The sequence below is a fragment of the Palaemon carinicauda genome, chromosome 28 (assembly GCF_036898095.1).
Source record: "Palaemon carinicauda isolate YSFRI2023 chromosome 28, ASM3689809v2, whole genome shotgun sequence".
NCBI classification, from domain to species: Eukaryota; Metazoa; Arthropoda; class Malacostraca; order Decapoda; family Palaemonidae; genus Palaemon; species Palaemon carinicauda.
Genome location: NC_090752.1, coordinates 59,706,056 through 59,722,624, shown reverse-complemented (window position 1 = coordinate 59,722,624; position 16,569 = coordinate 59,706,056). Strand labels below are relative to the sequence as shown.

General features: G+C 41.8%; 1 protein-coding gene across 2 annotated transcripts in view; it reads left to right on the top strand.

Annotated features, from left to right (window-relative positions):
• The window catches only part of Gyc88E (Guanylyl cyclase at 88E), a 234,009-nt gene that overhangs the window by 164,847 nt on the left and 52,593 nt on the right, over window positions 1–16,569 (top strand). For both annotated transcript variants that reach the window (XM_068352075.1, XM_068352076.1), the window contains exons 7-9: window positions 5,431–5,563; window positions 11,788–11,914; window positions 13,216–13,420. In XM_068352075.1, the coding sequence (XP_068208176.1) occupies window positions 5,431–5,563; window positions 11,788–11,914; window positions 13,216–13,420 (465 nt within the window). The remainder of the gene's footprint in view (window positions 1–5,430; window positions 5,564–11,787; window positions 11,915–13,215; window positions 13,421–16,569) is intronic.

Genomic DNA, 16,569 nt, shown 5'->3' with positions numbered 1-16,569 from the left:
TCAACTCAGGCCTTAAAGACTGTCAACCCAGGCCTAAAGACTCAACCTAGGCCTAAAGACAGTCAAACCAGGCCTAAAGACCGTCAACCCAGGACTAGAGACAGTCAACCCTGGCCTAAAGACTGTCAGCCCAAGCCTAAAGACCGTCAACCCAGGCTTAAAGACAGACAACCCAGGCCTAAAGACTGTCAACCCAGGCCTAAAAACAGTCTACGCAGTCCTAAAGACAGTTAATCAAGGCCTAAAGACAGTCAACTCAGGCCTATAGACAGTCAACTCAGGACTAAAGACAGTCAACCCAGGCCTAAAGACTCAACCTAGGCCTAAAGACAGTCAGCCCATGCCTAATGACTGTCAACCCAGGCCTAAAGACTCAACCTAGGCCTAAAGACAGTCAACCCAGGACTAGAGACAGTCAACCCAGGCCTAAAGACTGTGAACCCAAGCCTAAAGACCATCAACCCAGTCTTAAAGACAGTCAACCCAGACCTAAAGACAGACAACCCAGGCCTAAAGACTGTCAACCCAGGCTTAAAAACAGTCTACGCAGTCCTAAAGACAGTCAACCCAGGCCTAAAGACTCAACCTAGGCCTAAAGACAGTCAACCCAGGACTAGAGACAGTCAACCCAGGCCTAAAGACTGTGAACCCAAGCCTAAAGACCGTCAACCCAGTCTTAAAGACAGTCAACCCAGACCTAAAGACAGACAACCCAGGCCTAAAGACTGTCAACCCAGGCTTAAAAACAGTCTACGCAGTCCTAAAGACAGTCAACCCAGGCCTAAAGACTCAACCTAGGCCTAAAGACAGTCAACCCAGGACTAGAGACAGTCAACCCAGGCCTAAAGACTGTGAACCCAAGCCTAAAGACCGTCAACCCAGTCTTAAAGACAGTCAACCCAGACCTAAAGACAGACAACCCAGGCCTAAAGACTGTCAACCCAGGCTTAAAAACAGTCTACGCAGTCCTAAAGACAGTCAACCCAGGCGTAAAGACTCAACCTAGGCCTAAAGACAGTCAACCCAGGCCTAGAGACAGTCAACCCAGGCCTAAAGACTGTGAACCCAAGCCTAAAGACCGTCAACCCAGTCTTAAAGACAGTCAACCCAGACCTAAAGACAGACAACCCAGGCCTAAAGACTGTCAACCCAGGCTTAAAAACAGTCTACGCAGTCCTAAAGACAGTCAACCCAGGCCTAAAGACTCAACCTAGGCCTAAAGACAGTCAACCCAGGACTAGAGACAGTCAACCCAGGCCTAAAGACTGTGAACCCAAGCCTAAAGACTGTCAACCCAGTCTTAAAGACAGTCAACCCAGACCTAAAGACAGACAACCCAGGCCTAAAGACTGTCAACCTAGGCTTAAAAACAGTCTACGCAGTCCTAAAGACAGTCAACCCAGGCCTAAAGACGGTCAACTCAGGCCTATAGACAGTCAACTCAGGCCTAAAGACAGTCAACCCAGGCCTAAAGACTCAACCTAGGCCTAAAGACGGTCAACCAAGGCCTAAAGACTCAACCCAGGCCTAAAGACAGTCATCCCAGGACTAGAGACAGTCAACCCAGGCCTAAAGACTCTCAACTCAGGCCTAAAGACTGTCAACCCAGGCCTAAAGACAGTCAACTCAGGCCTAAAGACAGTCAGCCCAGGCCTAGAGACAGTCAACCCAGTCCTAAAGACTCTCAACTCAGGCCTAAAGACAGTCAACCCAGGCCTAAAGACAGTCAACTCAGGCCTAAAGACAGTCAGCCCAGGCCTAAAGACAGTCAACCCAGGCCTAAAGACGCAGCCTAGGCCTAAAGACAGTCATACCAGGCCTAATGACAGTCAACCCAGGACTAGAGACTCTCAACTCAGGCCTAAAGACAGTCAACCGAAGCCTTAAGTCTCAACCTAGGCCTAAAGACAGTCAACCCAGGCCTAAAGACTCTCAACTCAGGCCTAAAGACTCTCAACTCAGGCCTAAAGACTCTCAACTCAGGCCTAAAGACTGTTAACCGAGGCCTTAAGTCTCAACTCAAGCCTAAAGCCAGTCAACCCAGGCCTAAAGACTCTCAATTCAGGCCTAAAGACAGTCAGCCCAGGCCTAAAGACAGTCAACCCAGGCCGAATGACTCAACCTCGGTTAAAGACAGTCAACCCAGGCCTAAAGACTCAACCTAGGCCTAAAGACAGTCAAACCAGGCCTAAAGACAGTCAACCCAGGACTAGAGACCGTCAACCCAGGCCTAAAGACTCTCAACTCAGGCCTAAAGACTCTCAACTCTGGCCTAAAGACTCTCAACTCAGGCCTTAAGTCTCAACCTAGGCCTAAAGCCAGTCAACCCAGGCCTAAAGACTCTCAATTCAGGCCTAAAGACAGTCAACCCAGGCCTAGAGATAGTCAACCAAGGCCTAAAGACTCTCAACTCAGGCTTAAAGACAGTCAGCCCAGGCCTTAAAGACTGTCAACCCAGGCCTAAAGACTCAACCTAGGCCTAAAGACAGTCAAACCAGGCCTAAAGACCGTCAACCCAGGACTAGAGACAGTCAACCCTGGCCTAAAGACTGTCAGCCCAAGCCTAAAGACCGTCAACCCAGGCTTAAAGACAGTCAACCCAGGCCTAAAGACAGACAACCCAGGCCTAAAGACTGTCAACCCAGGCCTAAAAACAGTCTACGCAGTCCTAAAGACAGTTAATCCAGGCCTAAAGACAGTCAACTCAGGCCTATAGACAGTCAACTCAGGCCTAAAGACAGTCAACCCAGGCCTAAAGACTCAACCTAGGCCTAAAGACAGTCAGCCCATGCCTAATGACTGTCAACCCAGGCCTAAAGACTCAACCTAGGCCTAAAGACAGTCAACCCAGGACTAGAGACAGTCAACCCAGGCCTAAAGACTGTGAACCCAAGCCTAAAGACCGTCAACCCAGTCTTAAAGACAGTCAACCCAGACCTAAAGACAGACAACCCAGGCCTAAAGACTGTCAACCCAGGCTTAAAAACAGTCTACGCAGTCCTAAAGACAGTCAACCCAGGCCTAAAGACTCAACCTAGGCCTAAAGACAGTCAACCCAGGACTAGAGACAGTCAACCCAGGCCTAAAGACTGTGAACCCAAGCCTAAAGACCGTCAACCCAGTCTTAAAGACAGTCAACCCAGACCTAAAGACAGACAACCCAGGCCTAAAGACTGTCAACCCAGGCTTAAAAACAGTCTACGCAGTCCTAAAGACAGTCAACCCAGGCCTAAAGACTCAACCTAGGCCTAAAGACAGTCAACCCAGGACTAGAGACAGTCGACCCAGGCCTAAAGACTGTGAACCCAAGCCTAAAGACCGTCAACCCAGTCTTAAAGACAGTCAACCCAGACCTAAAGACAGACAACCCAGGCCTAAAGACTGTCAACCCAGGCTTAAAAACAGTCTACGCAGTCCTAAAGACAGTCAACCCAGGCCTAAAGACTCAACCTAGGCCTAAAGACAGTCAACCCAGGACTAGAGACAGTCAACCCAGGCCTAAAGACTGTGAACCCAAGCCTAAAGACCGTCAACCCAGTCTTAAAGACAGTCAACCCAGACCTAAAGACTGTCAACCTAGGCTTAAAAACAGTCTACGCAGTCCTAAAGACAGTCAACCCAGGCCTAAGGTCGGTCAACTCAGGCCTATAGACAGTCAACTCAGGCCTAAAGACAGTCAACCCAGGCCTAAAGACTCAACCTAGGCCTAAAGACGGTCAACCCAGGCCTAAAGACTCAACCCAGGCCTAAAGACAGTCAACCCAGGACTAGAGACAGTCAACCCAGGCCTAATGACTCTCAACTCAGGCCTAAAGACTGTCAACCCAGGCCTAAAGACAGTCAACTCAGCCCTAAAGACAGTCAGCCCAGGCCTAGAGACAGTCAACCCAGTCCTAAAGACTCTCAACTCAGGCCTAAAGACAGTCAACCCAGGCCTAAAGACAGTCAACTCAGGCCTAAAGACAGTCAGCCCAGGCCTAAAGACAGTCAACCCAGGCCTAAAGACGCAACATAGGCCTAAAGACAGTCATACCAGGCCTAATGACAGTCAACCCAGGACTAGAGACTCTCAACTCAGGCCTAAAGACAGTCAACCGAGGCCTTAAGTCTCAACCTAGGCCTAAAGACAGTCAACCCAGGCCTAAAGACTCTCAACTCAGGCCTAAAGACTCTCAACTCAGGCCTAAAGACTGTTAACCGAGGCCTTAAGTCTCAACCTAGGCCTAAAGCCAGTCAACCCAGGCCTAAAGACTCTCAATTCAGGCCTAAAGACAGTCAGCCCAGGTCTAAAGACAGTCAACCCAGGCCGAATGACTCAACCTCGGTTAAAGACAGTCAACCCAGGCCTAAAGACTCAACCTAGGCCTAAAGACAGTCAAACCAGGCCTAAAGACAGTCAACCCAGGACTAGAGACCGTCAACCCAGGCCTAGGATACTCTCAACTCAGGCCTACTCAACTCAAGCCTAAAGACTGTCAGCCCAGGCCTAAAGACAGTCACCCCAGGCCTAAAGAAACACGCGATTGAGACCGTCCTGGACTTAAAACCAGGAAAACGGAAGCAGAAAAGAGAAATCCAAAGCCTGGGAGTAGAGGGAAGGGGAATAAAGCGAGTTTAATTGTACTGCACCAGCGTCAGTTTACTTGCAATACTTTTCTGCACGCTTCTGTACTTAAGGCTGAAACCAGAGGTCCATTCCACACACTCCTAGTCTACGAAACGCCAGAAGGGAATGCTGTTGTTGTTTGTTGCTGTTGTTGTTTGTTTGTTGTTGTTTTATTCCAACGAGTTTGTATGTAAACATTTGTTTTTAGTTTTTTTTTTCAATTATGGTGGAGTTTAAAATAATAATAATAATAATAATAATAATAATAATAATAATAATAACAATTCGCAATTTCTATTTCTCTTGCAAGATACTACCCATGGCTTGATTGCAACTTGCATCTTCCTTTGTGTGTTTGTTTGTATGTTAATCTTCACCTTACTACACTCTTCACGTACACAAAACGGCTATGTATTTAATTAATCGACTACCTTTAGCTTTAAGGATTTCTTGAATTTGCATTAGTCCTGTTACATATTCATTATTTGATACATAGTCATGATTTAATTAGTATCAGCTTAATTTTTTATTTTTTTTATGGACGAATTAGTTAATCTCAATAGTTATCTTGATTAACTAGGGTCTATGATTAAATATTTTTATATACATATTAATTAATGTCAGTTGAATTATAGTTTTGATAACGAGGTTATTTTGAAATGATAGAATAAACAGGAATATTACAATTTAAAGTCATGAATTTAATAAATTCATTTTTTGATGCTTATCAAATATAACTTTTATAAGGAAAACCTTAAAATGAAAAATTCATTTTTTTTTTATCTTTATCCTGACCAACCCGCGTGACCTATTTGTCTCAACAGATCCTCCGACGGACAAACAACATCTTCGAGCTGAAGTCCTTTGATGACGCCTTCGCGGACAATAGCGACAACAAAATGAACGGCAAAGCGGACTCTCACGAGGAGGAACCCCCAAAATCACTAAGCTTGAAAGGTGAGGGGGCGTAGCTCTAGGGTCACTACTGTTGCTCTAGGGGATCTCTGTTGTTCTAGGGGCACCACTGTTGCTCTAAGGGCATCACTGTTGCTATAGGGGCACAACTGTTGCTATAAGGGGAACTCTGTTGCTCTAGGGACGCCACTGTTGCTATAAGGGGACCTCTTTTGCTCTAGGGGTATAGCTGTTGCTATAAGGGATCTCTGTTGCTCTAGGGAAACCACTGTTGCTTTTTGGTCCCAGCTGTTGTTTTAGAGGTTCCTCTGTTGCTCTAAGGAAACTTTGTTGTTAAAGAGACACCTCTGTTGCTCTAGGGGTACCTCTGTTGCTCTAAGGAACCTTTGTTGTTAAAGGGACACCTCTGTTGTTCTAGGGGTACCTCTGTTGCTCTAGGGAACCTCTGTTGTTAACGGGACACCTCTTTTGTTCTGGGGGTACCTCTGTTGCTCTATGGAAGATTTGTTGTTAAAGGGACACCTCTGTTGTCCTTGGGGTACCTCTGTTGCTCTAGGGAACCTTTGTTGTTAAAGTGATACCTCTGTTGTTCTGGGGGTACCCCTGTTGCTCTAAAGAACCTTTGTTGTTAAAGGGACACCTCTGGTGTTCTATGGGTACCTCTGTTGCTCTAGGGAACCTTTGTTGTTAACGGGATACCTCTGTTGTTCTAGGGGTACCTCTGTTGCTCTAGGGAACCTTTGTTGCTAAAGGGACACCTCTGTTGTTGTAGGGTTACCTCTATTGCTCTAGGGAACCCTTGTTGTTAAAGGGACACTTCTGTTGTTGTAGGGGTACCTCTGTTGCTCTAGGTAACCTTTGTTGTTTAAGGGACACCTATGTTGCTCTAGGGAACCTTTGTTGTTAAAGGGACACCTCTGTTGTTCTGGGGGTACCCCTTTTGCTCTAGGGAACCTTTGTTGTTACAGGGATACCTCTGTTGTTCTTGAGGTACCTCTGTTGCTCTAGAGAACCTTTGTTGTTACAGGGACATCTCTGTTGTTCTAGGGATACCTCTGTTGCTCTAGGGAACCTTTGTTGTTAAAGGGACACCTCTGTTGTTCTGGGGGTACCCTTGTTGCTCTAGGAAACATTTGTTGTTAAAGGGATATCTTTGTTGTTGTAGGGATACCTCTGTGGCTCTAGGTAACCTTTGTTGTTAAAGGAATACCTCTGTTGTTCTTGAGGTACCTCTGTTGGTTTAGGGAACATTTGTTGTTAAAGGGGTACTTTTGTTGCTCTAGGAAACCTTTGTTGTTAAAGGGACATCTCTGTTGCTCTGTGGGTACCTCTGTTGCTCTAAGGAACCTTTGTTGTTAAAAGGACACCTCTGTTGTTCTTGGGGTACTTCTGTGGCTCTATGGAAGATTTGTTGTTATAGGGACACCTCTGTTGTTGTAGGGGTACCTCTGTTGCTCTAGGGAACCTTTGTTGTTAAAGGGACACCCCTGTTGTTCTGGGGGTACCCCTGTTGCTCTAGGGAAACTTTGTTGTTAAAGGGACACCTCTGGTGTTCTATGGGTACCTCTGTTGCTCTAGGGAACCTTTGTTGTTAACAGGACACCTCTGTTGTTCTAAGGAACCTTTGTTGTTAAAGGGACACCTCTGTTGTTGTACGGGTACCTCTGTTGCTCTAAAGAACCTTTGTTGTTAAAGAGACACCTCTGTTGCTCTAGGGGTACCTCTGTTGCTCTAAGGAACCTTTGTTGTTAAAGGGACACCTCTGTTGTTCAAGGGGTACCTCTGTTGCTCTAGGTAACATCTGTTGTTAACGGGACACCTCTGTTGTTCTGGGGGTACCTCTGTTGCTCTATGGAAGTTTTGTTGTTAAAGGGACACCTCTGTTGTTGTAGGGGTACCTCTGTTGCTCTAGGGAACCTTTGTTGTTAAAGGGACACCTCTGTTGTTCTGGGGGTACCCCTGTTGCTCTAGGGAACCTTTGTTGTTAAAGGGACACCTCTGTTGTTCTAGGGGTACCTCTGTTGCTCTAGGGAACCTTTGTTGCTAAAGGGACACCTCTGTTGTTGTAGGGGTACCTCTGTTGCTCTAGGGAACCCTTGTTGTTAAAGGGCCACTTCTGTTGTTGTAGGGGTACCTCTGTTGCTCTAGAGAACCTTTGTTGTTAAAGAGACATCTCTGTTGTTGTAAGGGTACCTCTGTTGCTCTAGGTAACTTTTGTTGTTTAAGAGACACCTCTGTTGCTCTAGGGAACCTTTGTTGTTAAAGGGACACCTCTGTTGTTCTGGGGGTACCCCTGTTGCTCTAGGGAACCTTTGTTGTTAAAGGGACACCTCTGGTGTTCTATGGGTACCTCTGTTGCTCTAGGTAACTTTTGTTGTTTAAGGGACACCTCTGTTGCTCTAGGGAACCTTTGTTGTTAAAGGGACACCTCTGTTGTTTTGGGGGTACCCCTTTTGCTCTAGGGAACCTTTGTTGTTACAGGGACATCTATGTTGTTGTAGGGGTACCTCTGTTGCTCTAGGTAACCTTTGTTGTTAAAGGGATACCTCTGTTGTTCTTGAGGTACCTCTGTTGCTCTAGGATACATTTGTTGTTAAAGGGACATCTCTCTTGTTGTAGGGATACCTCTGTGGCCCTAGGTAACCTTTGTTGTTAAAGGAACACCTCTGTTGTTCTTGAGGTACCTCTGTTGGTTTAGGGAACATTTGTTGTTAAAGGGGTACCTCTGTTGCTCTAGGGAACCTTTGTTGTTAAAGGGACATCTCTGTTGCTCTGTGGGTACCTCTGTTGCTCTAAGGAACCTTTGTTGTTAAAAGGACACCTCTGTTGTTCTTGGGGTACCTCTGTGGCTCTATGGAAGATTTGTTGTTATAGGGACACCTCTGATGTTTTAGGGGTACCTCTGTTGCTCTAGGGAACCTTTGTTGTTAAAGGGACACCCCTGTTGTTCTGGGGGTACCCCTGTTACTCTAGGGAACCTTTGTTGTTAAAGGGACACCTCTGGTGTTCTATGGGTACCACTATTGCTCTAGGGAACCTTTGTTGTTAACAGGACACCTCTGTTGTTCTAGGGAACCTTTATTGTTAAAGGGACACCTCTATTGTTGTAGGGGTACCTCTGTTGCTCTAGGGAACCCTTGTTGTTAAAGGGATACCTCTGTTGTTCTTGAGGTACCTCTGTTGCTCTAGGGAAGATTTGTTGTTAAATGGACACCTCTGTTGTTCTAGGGGTACCTCTGTTGCTCTAGGGAACCTTTGTTGTTAAAGGGACACCTCTGTTGCTCTAGGGGTACCCCTGTTGCTCTAGGAAACCTTTGTTGCTCTAGGGGTACCTCTGTTGCTCTAGGGGTACCTCTACTGCTCTAGGGAACCTCTATTGTTAAAGGAACACCTCTGTTGTTCTATGGGTACCTCTGTTGCTCTAGGGAACCTTTACTGTTAAATGGATACCTCTGTTGCTCTATGGGTACCTATGTTGCTCTAGGGAACCTTTGTTGTTAAAGGGACACCTCTGTTGTTGTAGGGGTACCTCTGTTGCTCTAAGGAACCTTTGTTGTTAAAGGGACACCTCTGTTGTTGTAGGGGTACCTCTGTTGCTCTAGGGAACCTTTGTTGTTGAAGGGACACCTTTGTTGTAGGGGTACCTCTGTTGCTCTAGGGAACCTTTGTTGTTAAAGGGACACCTCTTTGTTGTAGGTGTTCCTCTGTTGCTTTAGGGAACCTTTGTTGTTAAAGGGACACCTCTGATGTTCTTGAGGTACCTCTGTTGCTCTAGGGAACATTTGTTGTTAAAGGGGTACCTCTGTTGCTCTAGGGAAACTCTGATGTTAAAGGGACACTTCTGTTGTTCTATGGGTACCTCTGTTGCTCTAGGGAACCTTTGTTGTTAAAGGGACACCTCTGTTGTTCTTGGGGTACCTCTGTTGCTCTATGGAACATTTGTTGTTAAAGGGATACCTCTGTTGTTCTCGGAGTACCTCTGTTGCTCTATAGAACCTTTGTTGTTAAAGGGACTCCTCTGTTGTTGTAAGGGTACCTCTGTTGCTCTTCGGAACCTTTGTTGTTAAAGGGATACCTCTGTTGCTCTCGGGGCACCACTGTTGCTCTAGGGAAACCTCTGTTGTTATAAGGACACCTTTATTGTTCTAGGGGTACTTCTATTGCTCTAGGGAACCTTTGTTGTTAACGGGACACCTCTGTTGTTCTAGGGGTACCTCTGTTGCTCTATGGAACATTTGTTGTTAAAGGGATACCTCTGTTGTTCTCGGAGTACCTCTGTTGCTCTATAGAACCTTTGTTGTTAAAGGGACTCCTCTGTTGTTGTAAGGGTACCTCTGTTGCTCTTCGGAACCTTTGTTGTTAAAGGGATACCTCTGTTGCTCTCGGGGCACCACTGTTGCTCTAGGGAAACCTCTGTTGTTATAAGGACACCTTTATTGTTCTAGGGGTACTTCTATTGCTCTAGGAAACCTTTGTTGTTAATGGGAAACCTCTGTTGCTCTAGAGGAACCTCTGTTGCTCTATGGAACCTCTGTTGTTAAAGGGACGCCTTCTTTGTTAAAGGAACATCTCTGTTGCTCTAGGAGTCTAGGGGAACCTCTGTTGCTCTAGGGAACCTCTGTTGTTATAAGGACACCTTGATTGTTCTATGGGCACCCCTGTTGCTCTAGGGAAACCTTTGTTGTTATAAGGACACCTCTATTGTTTTAGGGAAACTTCTGTTGCTCTCAGGCCCCGTTGTTGCTCTCCGACACCACCGTTGCCATCGGGTCCCCGCTGCTACTCTGGAGGCCCTGCTCTGCGGCACTATCCTGAGATGAGGACTTTCTAGGTGTATGAATTTCCATCCTCATTTGTTACTATTGATAGCCTCTTTTATTAGTGGTTGTTTATTTGTTATATATATTTTTTTAGTTTTTTAATTTGGCAACCACTTCCATTCTTTGTTACCTTTAATTACAACTTCTTTTTTAATCATGTTCTTAGGAAATAGTTTAACTTTCGGTATTTCGTGAAATTTCTTAAGACTGACATTATTATTTAGTGATTTTATTCCGCCATTATAGTTTATTTAGGAGATATTTATTTTCATGTTGTTACTCTTAAAGATTTCATTTTCCCTTGTTTCCATTCTCACTGGGCTATTTTCCCTGTTAGAGTCCCTAGGGTTGTAGCTTAGCAATTAATAATAATAATAATAATAATAACAATAATAATAATTTAATTTCATTAGTTTTTTATATATATCTTTTTGACATGGATCAAAGTTTTGTTGATGACAGTTTAAGTGAAATTTTTAACGTCAATGTTCAAGAAAACAATTTTTAACATATTTTCCTCTTTTTCCCAAGTCGAAATAAAAAAGTTGTTATCAAATGTATTTTTGATTTTATCAAAAATGTGTGAATAAAAGATAGGTGTCTTTGAACTTTTAATCAATTTAGCAGTTCTTTATAATGAGTTTGTATTCTTTCATCAGATCAGATGATGTAATTTTAGTCTTCTGGAAGCATTTTTAAATGTTATAGATGGATTCTGAGTAATGATGCTATTTACGTAATTTTAGTCTTCAGGAATCTATTTATACGTTATAGATTCATTCTGAGGAATGATCTTTTTTCTAATTTAAGTCTTCTGGAAGCGATTTAAAGGTTAAAGATGCCTCTGAGCTATGATCTATCGCTACTCTTAGTCTTATGGTGGCGTTTTTAACGTTATATATGCATTCTGAGCAATGATCCTAATGTAATTATTAACTTGCAGTAAGCGTTTTTAACGTTATAGGTGCCTTTGAATTTTTAATTAATTTAGCATATCTTGATAATGAGTTTGTATTCTTTCATTAGGTCTTTGAATTTGTAATCAATGTAGCATATCTTGATAATGAGTTTGTATTCTTTCATCAGGTCTTTAAATTTGTAATCAGTTTAGCATATCTTGATAATGAGTTTGTATTCTTTCATCAGGTCTTTGAAGTTGTAATCAGTTTAGCATATCTTGATAATGAGTTTGTATTCTTTCATCAGGTCTTTGAAGTTGTAATCAGTTTAGCATATCTTGATAATGAGTTTGTATTCTTTCATCAGGTCTTTGAAGTTGTAATCAGTTTAGCATATCTTGATAATGAGTTTGTATTCTTTCATCAGGTCTTTGAAGTTGTAATCAGTTTAGCATATCTTGATAATGAGTTTGTATTCTTTCATCAGGTCTTTGAAGTTGTAATCAGTTTAGCATATCTTGATAATGAGTTTGTATTCTTTCATCAGGTCAGATGATGTATATGGACGAGTGGAAGATGATTCTGTTCTTGGCTACTCCTATTATGCCTGATCTCGAATCCTTGATGTCCACGGGACTCTACATCAATGATCTGTCCATGCATGACTTCTCAAGGTGTGTATGTATGTAAACAAGAAACTAGACAAAGAAGTTAATACCCCTTGTTTATTTTAAGACATCGTCTATAGGACGGGTACAGCAATGAAAAAAAAAGAAAAAAAAAACCGGTATCGTCCATTTCAAGATATCGCCTAGAGGACTGATAAAGTGATAGGAATTTTAAAATAAATTTACTAGAGTAAGAATAGTATGAATAAACTTACAAACATTAAAAAAAAACAAGAGTGGAAATTAAATTGCAGCCCTTTTGGAGTTTATTTAAGTATGTGGACATCCCCTGGCCGTTGTCGGCCAGTTTGTTATGCACATCTGGCTCCACGAAAACAAATCCAGTAATTAGGACAAGATAAAGGGTTCATCTCTTACGTTATCCACCTAACAAATATTCCTCTTCTTTCCATGAATTATATTCACAGGTTGACAATGACGAGAAACAACTTTAGTTGAAGTTTCGTAAAATAAATAACACGAACCAGGAACGAAAGTTCCTTGTTGAATGTAAATAGAGAAACAGTGTAAACTTGGGAAAGAAATATAACACATAGATTGATAGTTAACAGGTACAGGTTAAGGTGTATATGCCAAGGTGAAGGATGACGTCAGAATGGTTATTGAAGGTAATTGTTGTAAAGATTCACAAATGAAAGGTGGTCAAAAGGGTGTATGTTTTGTGCTTCTAAGTTTGTCTGAAACTGTAAAGTTAGTCAGTCATCAACTTAAGAATAGTTGTTAGAATATATCTTTTATAAAATCTGATTTCCATGCTATTTTGTATTAATGGGTCTCTAACAGTATACACACACACACACACACACACACACTTACAAGCACGTACACACATATGTATGTGTTATGTATGTATGTATGTATGGTGATGGTATATACATACATATTTGAAATCATGGACCACTCCTGGGATGTTTATAACGATGAATTTGTATATATGTATATCTATATCTATCTATCTATCTATCTATATATATATATATATATATATATATATTTATATATATACAGTATATATTATATATACGTATGTATATATATACAGTATATATATGTATGTATATATATACGGTATATATATGTATATATATATATATGTATATACAGTATATATATCATATATATATATATATATATATATATATATATATATATATATATATTCAGTGTATGTATAGATGTATGTATATGTTTTTTTATGTATGTAAGCATTTGTAGCTGCCCCTCCCTATCATTTTATCGTCAGAACTACTGTGTATATTGTATATTGTTTCCACATCTATCCCCAGGGACTTGATGTTGGCCGGCACACAACAGTCCGTGGAACTGAAGTTGGCCTTAGACCAAGAGCAGCTGAAGAGTAAGAAGTTGGAGGAATCCATGAAGAAGTTGGACGAAGAGATGAAGAGAACTGACGAACTTCTCTACCAGATGATACCCATGCAGGTTGCCCAGAGGCTGAGAAAGGGGGCGAATCCCGTGGATACATGCGAGGTAGGAGACATGGGGAATAGGATACATGGGAGGTAGGATACACGGGAGTTAGATACATAGGAGGTAGGATACATGGGGAATAGGATACATGGGAGTTAGATACATAGGAGGTAGGATACATGGGAGTTAGATACATGGGAGATAGGATACATGCAGTGAAAGGATACATGGGAGATAGGATACATGCAGTGGAAGGGTACATGGGAGATATGATACATGCAGTGGGAGGATACATGGAAGACAGGATACATGGGAGATAGGATACATGCAGTGGGAGGATACATGGGAGATAGGATACATGCAGTGGAAGGGTACATGGGAGATATGATACATGCAGTGGGAGGATACATGGAAGACAGGATACATGGGAGATAGGATACATGCAGTGGGAGGATACATGGAAGATAGGATACATGGGAGATAGGATAAATGCAGTTGGATGATACATGCAGTGGAAGGATACATGGGGGATTGGGATACGTGGGAGATCGGGATACATGGGAGCTAGGATACATGTAGTGGGAGGATACGTGGGAGATCAGGATACATGGGAGCTAGGATACATGTAGTGGGAGGATACCTGGGAGATCGGAATGCATGATACGATACGATACATGCTGTGGAAGGATACCTGGGAGATCGGGATACATGCAGTGGAAGAATACACGGGAGAGATAGAATACATACAAGGCAGGATGCATGGGAGATAGAAAATATGTAAGGTAGGATACATGGCAGATATGATACTTGCAAGGTAGTATACATCGGAGTTAGGATACATGCAAGGTAGGATACATGGGAGATAGGATATTTGCAAGGTAGGATACATGTCAGGAAAGATACAAGGAGCTAAGATACACGGGGTTAGGATACAGGGCAGGTAGGATACAAGGGTGTAGGATACATGTTAGGTAGAATATAGGGTATATAGGATTCATCTGAGGAGGAGACATATGAAGTAGGGCATCTGTGAGGTAAGATACATGTTAGGTAGGAATCATAAGAGGTAGGATACATACATAGGAAGTAGGGTAACATACGAGATAGAGATAGGATACGTGGGAGGTAGGATACAGCTCGAGGCAGGGTGTTTTTTTTAATGAAGTAAGGACGATACAAAAAGTCCTATTTCATAATATTTAAGAAACTTTGGTCAGAATTTTGTGCACAGGGTAACCATCTCTCTCTCTCTCTCTCTCTCTCTCTCTCTCTCTCTCTCTCTCTCTCTCTCTCTCTCTCTCTCTCTCTCTCAAAGTCCTATTACATAATGCTTAGGAAACTGTGGTTAGAATTATATTTGAGGTAACCGTCTCTCTCTCTCTCTCTCTCTCTCTCTCTCTCTCTCTCTCTCTCTCTCTCTCTCTCTCTCTCTCTCTCTCAAAGTCCTATTACATAATGCTTAGGAAACTGGTTAGAATTGTATTTAAGGTAACCGTCTCTCTCTCTCTCTCTCTCTCTCTCTCTCTCTCTCTCTCTCTCTCTCTCTCTCTCTCTCTCTCTCTCTCTCTCTCTCTCTCTCTCAGTATTTTCAGATAAGTCAGCCAAAGATACATTAAACAAACGTAAAAGAGGAATCCATCTTCTGTGCAAACAGGTAACCCCTTGTTTAGACCAATTCCATTATTCTTTCCTTGCCACTCTTGTTTACATTCAATCAATTTGATTATCCGTTTTCTATATTTGACCCCCTTCTTCTTTTACAAGCTGAAGCAACAGTTTATTAATCGTTGTATGCAACGCCCTCGGTCAACGTGAACTTCAAATTGCTCCACTGATGATCTCAGTAAATGTTTCATCATCATCATCATCATCATCATCTCCTACGCCTATTGACGCAAAAGGCCTCGGTTAGATTTCACCAGTCGTCTCTATCTTGAGCTTTTGAATTAATACTTCTCCATTCATCATCTCATCCATGTAGGCCTGGATTTTCTAAATCTGAATCTAGGGCCTTTTGGAGCACAATATTTTTAATCATCTAGAGTAGATACTCTAGAGAACTCTGAAAGATTTCTTCTCAATATTGACATAGTATAATAATGAGGGTACGCTTTTTATAGTTTATATATGAAAGATTTATTTCAATATTGTTACTCTTCTTGAAATATTTTATTTTAATTGTTCATTACTTCTCTTGTAGTTTATTTATTTACTTATTTCCTTTCCTCACTGGGTTATTTTCCCTATTGGAGCCCTTGGGGTTGTAGCATCCTCCTTTTCCAACTAGAGTTGTAGCTTAGCTAATAATAATAATAATAATAATAATAATACTTAAATAAATTATTTCCAATTCTTATCTGGCCAACGTCTGCTTGGTCAACTCCGGATTAATTAGAGATTATTTTTGGTAATCTCACAAAACACGTCAGCGATTAACCCGTCATTAATCAGTGATGATTTTTGGTAATCTCACAAAACACATCAGAGGTTAATTCGTGATTAATCAGTGATTATTTTCAATAATCTCCTAAAATACATCGGTGATTAACCCGTGATTAATCGGTGATTATTTTTGGTAATCTTCTAAAAGACACCAGAAATTAACACGTGATTAATGAGTGATTATTTTCAGTAATGTCTTGAAATACATCAGTGATTATCCCGTGATTAATCAGTGATTATTTTCAGTAATCTCTTAAAATACATCAGTGATGAACCCGTGATTAATCAGTGATTATTTTCAGTAATCTCTTAAAATACATCAGTGATTAACCCATGATTAATCAGTGATTATTTTCAGCAATCTCTTAGAATACATCAGTGATTAATCTGTGATTATTTTCAGTAATCTCTTAAAGTACATCAGTGATTAATCTGTGATTAATCAGTGATTATTTTAAGTAATCTAAACACATAAGTGATTAACTCGTGATTATTCAATCTATTTTCAAAATGATTATTTTCGGTTATTTATTAAACAACATCCAGTGTATTAATCAGTGATTAATCAGTGATTATTCTTAGTAATCTCCTAAAACACATCAGTGATTAACCCTTAATTAATCGTTGGATAATTTCGGTAATCTCCCAAAACGCATAATTGAATAAACCGTGATTAATGAGATAATTGTCAAAATGATTATTTTCAGTAATTTCTTAAACCACATCAAATTCATTAAGCAATGGGTGATATTGAATAATCAGTGATT